This window comes from Plectropomus leopardus, chromosome 6 (assembly GCF_008729295.1).
Source record: "Plectropomus leopardus isolate mb chromosome 6, YSFRI_Pleo_2.0, whole genome shotgun sequence".
Lineage (NCBI taxonomy): Eukaryota > Metazoa > Chordata > Actinopteri > Perciformes > Serranidae > Plectropomus > Plectropomus leopardus.
The window spans coordinates 27122243-27128366 of NC_056468.1; the positions used below are offsets into that span (position 1 = coordinate 27122243).

The window sequence follows — 6124 nt, forward strand, 5'->3', positions numbered from 1 at the left end:
TGTTTTTTTCGATTGCCAAATATGACTGACGTTCACTGCCACAGCTAAACTGGATTAGCAAATGATTTTTAGGTCATAAAGTTGTGACAGGAAACTGCTCTCTGCAGTAGATTAAGATACATTCTAGTGTCATTCCTTCTTATTTCACTTGATCCCAGATAATATACCAGCTACTTTATTTTTAAGCTGGTTTTGTTGTTTACAGTAGAGTAGTCATGTAAAAGTCATATCTCATTTCCTGGAATTAAAGGAAATCTTTATATGTGCAGGAAATTAGGCTTAAAGCTGCCGTGCAGCATCACACAATGCTGTAACTTATGTCTTAATAATAGTGCACATTAATGACCTTTAGAGCTTGATTTGACCTCTGATGAGTAACTTTTGAGTGATTGTCAAATGTCAGAGGTCACCTTCCCCTGTCTCCTGTCTCCCTCTCTGCTCTTCATATCTCTATTTTCCAGCCCAGAGGAATCTCGGCCGCTTCACGTCTTATCAGGCCCCTTCAGCGACACAGAGAGCAGCCATGGCCATGTAAGGGACTGTGCTGCTCACCACAGGCTATTATAGGAGGGTAGAAGATAAGATGGGCCGTACATAAAACCCACCCCAGCATCACACCTCGGCTGGGAGTCCACGTACCATCACTCAGACATGGTAAGTCACTTAGTGTTTTCAGTCTTTTTATGCTTTGAGCAAGTGATGATTTGAAAAGAAAACCTAATTTAGAAATCCTGTTATAGTATTGTATTTTGGTTATCGTGTGTTCCAGTACACATTTTACTAATTACAGTTGTTTTGTGTACTTCTGCAGTATAAATAAGTGTGTAAACTGAATGAGTTTGCGTTCATCTCCTCAGGCAAGTAAAAAGGCCTCCAATAAGAGACAGAGGGGAGGACAGAAGTCCTGCTCCAATGTCTTCTCCATGTTTGAGCAGTCCCAGATACAGGAGTTCAAGGAGGTACAGTAGTGTATATTGACCTGCTTTGAAACAGGTCCCTTTAAAACCTCTCATGGATGAAATTTGTATGGAAAACCTGTGAATTTAGACTTTCAAATTCATTCATTCATTTATTCATATTTGGTTTATTTGCTCATGTCAGTGTATGATTTTCAAAACAATAACAAAAACCTATTATACGCTTTTAGATCATGCAAACAATTTGCCCAGTTTAGTTGCCCTAATCTATTGGACTGATTGGACTGACCTTATAAAAAACTGCATTGATTGCATTGCAAACAATTTCATTTCATGCAAGAGATATTTAAACATGAATATGAATTTTGGGTTAATAGCTTAATTCTCAGCAGTAATTCCCTTTTTGCACAATATTTTGATCATTGTAACCACAAACAATGAAAACAGAATATTTGTTTCACAATTGTAGGTTACTTTATAAATATTCAGAAAAAAATGAATAATATTGCACATGCCATAATTATCCTTAGCTTTTTTTTCCTAGAAAATAGCTCTAAGAAGCACTATAAATTCTACAAAACATATCTTCATTGTCAGCTATAATGAATATTGTAGAGCTTCCCTCAAAGAGGCACTAACTAAAGTGCAATGCAATCCATTGTAGATTCTTTCTGGTTAAAACAGAAATCCTTTTTATGAATGTGAAGGGTGAAATACTTCTTTTTATTATTTCTATCATTTTAATGAATGTCAGTCATGACTTGTGGAAAGCTGTATTCAAAAGAAAACCTTTTTTTTCCTATTTCATTTATATTCTTAATCATTATATATGTTTTGTGCTTCATGTTACAGGCTTTTGGTTGCATTGACCAAGACAGAGATGGTGTTATAAAAAAACAGGACCTGAGGGAGACCTATGGACAGCTGGGTATTTTCTCTACCTTTAAACTCTTTATTTCATGCATTTCTTGCATTTCATATATTTGTTTAATATGGTTTATTTTGTGTGTGTGTGTGTGTGTGTGTGTGTGTGTGTGTTTGTATACAGGGAAGGTTAATGTCAAAGATGAGGAGCTGGACGAGATGTTGAACGAGGGAAAGGGTCCCATCAACTTCACTGTGTTCCTGACTCTTTTTGGGGAAAAACTCAATGGTGAGAGCTTTTCACAGACGCTCACACAATTGTTTGATTTATTATTTTTTTTTAACAATCCTTTAGAAGACACTCAAAGATGCTTTGTTTTCCCTCCAGGTACTGATCCTGAAGACACCATACTTGCTGCCTTCAAACTTTTTGACCCCAATGGGACGGGCTTTGTGAATAAGGATGAGTAAGATACATTTTGTTAGTTATCTTTCATGTTATTTACATTTTCCATGTTAGCTGTAACATCACAATATCTCATCCATCCTGTCTTTTTATACATTTTTTTGCCTTTCTTATCCAGATTTAGACGATTACTGATGAACCAGGCTGATAAATTCACAGCAGAGGAGGTTTGTGTGTTCTAACTTTATTGTGACAGGCTCTCAAACTATTCCTCAAGATAATTATTTTCAAAAGAAAAAAACTGTCACCTCATGACCCTCCAGGTGGATCAGGCCTTTGCGCTCGCTCCCATCGACCCAACTGGCAACATCGACTACAAGTCACTCTGCTACACCATCACGCACGGAGATGAGAAAGAAGAATCCTAATAAGGACTGTAGTCAGGTCATACAGGTTATCTTGACGTGCAGATGATGTTTTTATACTGGCAGGTTGTAATTAAAAATGAACAATGATTGACTGAATAATATTGGAATATCAGATTCATTCACATCAGCTGTTCAACTGCTATAATACTGCAGTTCTGTATTAGAAACTGGACTTTTTTTGTTTTGTTGATGAGAATAAAGTGTTCCTCAAAAGCTTTTTTGGTTGATTACACTCATTTAAAACTAAATTATTAAAAATTTCTCACCATTGCTGTGATCCCAAAGGAAAAATCTGAGCACCACATGAAAAGAAGTCCTATTCTTAATTTTTAAAACGTTTTCGTCCTTCTGGACGTTAAGAAAGTTCCGACAGTTTCTATGAATGAGACCCTTCTTTTTAGGACAGAGTGAGTAAATTAAATAATGCAAGTTCACTATGACAGGGGTTGTTTTTCATGGATGGTAAAACAAAAAATGTGATTCAAGATTTAACACAGACTTTTTGTAAAGGCATATAGGACTCATTCTGAATGTTTTAAATATAGTAAAGTTGTGTTGGTATGGATTTTGTGTGTTTTTCCATATTTTTCCTGGATTTTTTTGGGGGGGCTGTGTTTTCTGCTGCTGTGCTTTCGGAGGCTGGGTGTGGCTTCCTGGTGCTTGAGCTCTTCATGAGCACCTGCTGCTCATTCCTCTAATCAACTGCAGCTCAAAAACCCTGGACTCTCACTTCCACACTGCCAGATTGTTTTTGCTTTTCACAGTGGTACTATTGGCTCTTCTCCAGTGCAGTTTTCAGTGAACAAACTGCCAGTATGATTGTTCATGGTTGACAGTTTGCTTTTTCTCTGTGTCCAGTGCTTCATTCCTCTGAACTCCAGCGCCTCAGCCACATGCCGCCCAGCCTCTCACCACCTATGCCGTCAGTAACCGCAACCTGTCTCTTTGCTTCAACCTACAAGCCTGTAGTGCCGTAAGCCACGCAGTTTTCCAGCCATAGCCACACCTCAGCTACTTTAACTCCAGGCTCTTGCCACCAGCCTCAGCCTCACAGTGGTCTACCTGCTTCACCCACCTGCATAACTCAAACTCCTTTTTACCCCTTTTCCCCTTGTCTTGTGGTCATGCTCTTGAGTCCAGTTTAAAACCACAGTAAACTGTTCCAAAAGTAAAGTAAAGAAGATGTCAGTGTTTCCATCACATTCACTGAGGCCTCACTGCTGTTCCTTTCTTTGGGGTCACTGTTACCATGGATACAACAACAAACACTTCTGTAAACCCCACTGCCCATTATCCTGCACACACTGCAAACAGTCGGTCATGATACCAGGACGAGTGCATGAAAACCTTTAAGGCAAGCTCTACTTTTTCAGCACATCTGCAACAGCTGAGCTGCATCCAAATGATTGTGAGTTTATTTTGGATTTGTGAAATCTGTAGTTCTGTTGGCAGAGATGCCGATTGCATCTGGAGCTGCAGGCAGGGTGGATGTAGGGGTAGACACAAGCATGATGTGGACACCAGATGGGCTCAGGAAGACCAAACCTGCCAACAGGAACTGTGACTCCTATCTGCAGCGGTGGGTTGATAAATTGCTGCATGTGTACTGAGATGTAAATTGTATAAATGTTAGTTTCATTCAAAGCACATTATCAGGGTGTCAATGCAGGAAATACATCTTAAAGTTAATAGAAATTTGGTTCTATCATGGTACTTTTCCTGATAGGAAATAACCTCTAAATAGCAAGTGTGGCAGTTGCAAAAGACCCAATCGGTAATTCTGTTAAATTGCAGATATATTCTTAAATAATTCAACAGCTTGCCATGCAAATGAAAAAAAATGTATGGAATGGTTGTATTTAAGGTCACATGCAATTCCATTAGTCTGCATATAGCTGACACCAGTGCATGCAGACAATATCATAGAGACAAACTCATTCCCAGGTTCTCCAAGCAGCTATTAAATGACTGTGCATAAGAGAAAAAAATAACATCCCTAATTAGCTAAATTTGAAGTCATAGCCTAAATAATAAACACAGGATGTGTAGTGTGATAAAAGTTTGTTAGAGAGAGTGACTGTAGAAACCACTAAGGTAAAACCACCATTTTTAGCATTTTTATTTGCTTTTATTGCTAAGAGACAAAAGCAGTTTCATTTAAACACTGCTGGACTGAATCAACAGCAGCCTGTTGTCATTTCAGCTGTGCAGAGGGAGACACAGATGTAAGGCACTAATCAGGCTCATAATTTTTTCACCGTACCACTTATCTCTCATGGCTGCTTCACTAAAAGCAAGTTGCATTTTAAAGAAAGCTGTGACACACTGGCTGTTCTGCAAAATCTGCACATTATTGTAAACAGAGTCAGCTGAAGTTTTTGGCAGTCACATGTGAACGTATTTTCATCATTGATGTTTGCAGATATCAGGAACTCAAACAGAGAAAGAAAAACAAATGTAACCTGTTGCAGGTGAGTACTACAGCCATGCACTTGGGAGAAGTTTTTTTTTTTTTTGAGGGCTTTCCACTAGAAAGGGAGTTAAAAGCGGGGTTTGTGTTTCAGTGAATAGATTTGTGTAAGAAAGGGATTTCTGGGACAAAGCCCACAAGAAAAACTTGTTTTACTTTCATCAAGTAGATCAGTGATACTTAGCTTGCTTGCCTGGGGGCCACTTGTGCAAAATGAGAGGAATTCAGGGGCCACTTAATAAACAAACATTGATAATTAATATATAAATAATAATCAGGGGCTGCAGAAAAATGTATTTTAGCCACTTAAAAAGATCCACCTAAAAATGATCAATATTAGTTTAAATGTACGTGAGGAATATTTGGAATATTTTCTCCATTTAAGCTTCCACACTAAACAGTCGATGCAGTGGCAGACCAGCAAACATCCTTACTCTCTTTGGAGTAAAATTACTGTTTTTGTTAATGGAGTCTGGTGGCTTTGGTGTTTTCAGTTTGCCACTGGAAAAGGCTACCTGACGTCAAGGCAAAATCCTCTAAATACAGCGTACACTGTGACTAATATTAACTAATATTTTAAGGTAGATTTTTTTGTAGGTGGTTAAAAAGAAACCAATTGAGGCTGTCTTTGCTCAGTTTTATTTTATGTAAGGCAGGTTTTCTACCCAAAAGTTATTGTAAACAAACATTGTGATTCACTCTATTAGAAAATGGTCAGCGAGCCACCCAGCAGCTGGCACCATTTTGCCTGCGGGCCGTTAGTCGAGTATTACTGAAGTAGAAGCTCTTAAGTGATCAGCTTAGAGGCTGTCAGGCACAATGTGGCACGTGTCGCTCATGTAATAAAGTCTGTTTTTACACAGGGTGTCCAGCACAACACAGATTGGAGTGATTTTGATGAAAATGATGGTGAGAGCACTAAAAATTGAAAACAAAAAAAACGTCAATATTCCAACACAGTGAACTTAAAAAAAAAACCCTCTTTAATTTGCTTTCAGGAGCCAAAGAGGAGAACCCACAGAAAAACGACACCAGTGAG

General features: G+C 38.4%; 1 protein-coding gene across 2 annotated transcripts; it reads left to right on the top strand.

Annotated features, from left to right (window-relative positions):
- Positions 1 to 551: 551 nt before the first annotated feature.
- On the top strand, positions 552 to 2828 carry myl7 (myosin, light chain 7, regulatory). Of its 2 annotated transcripts, XM_042487676.1 has the most exons (7): positions 552 to 654; positions 858 to 959; positions 1770 to 1845; positions 1966 to 2070; positions 2170 to 2248; positions 2366 to 2414; positions 2511 to 2828. In XM_042487676.1, exons 1-7 carry the CDS (start codon positions 652 to 654, stop codon positions 2613 to 2615), a joined length of 519 nt encoding a protein of 172 aa, XP_042343610.1. In that variant the 5' UTR covers positions 552 to 651; the 3' UTR covers positions 2616 to 2828. The 2 variants fall into 2 exon arrangements, with proteins under 2 accessions (XP_042343610.1, XP_042343609.1); XM_042487675.1 differs by lacking the exon at positions 552 to 654 and having other exon boundaries at positions 819 to 959.
- The last annotated feature ends 3296 nt before the right edge of the window (positions 2829 to 6124 follow it).

Bases quoted from the DNA above. Each gene is read 5' to 3' on its own strand.
- myl7 (XM_042487675.1), top strand. From the start codon at position 834: ATGAGTTTGCGTTCATCTCCTCAGGCAAGTAAAAAGGCCTCCAATAAG. The intron at 2,249-2,365 runs GTAAGATACATT...TTTCTTATCCAG, and splicing joins GGCTTTGTGAATAAGGATGA to ATTTAGACGATTACTGATGA. The intron at 2,415-2,510 runs GTTTGTGTGTTC...ATGACCCTCCAG, and splicing joins ATAAATTCACAGCAGAGGAG to GTGGATCAGGCCTTTGCGCT.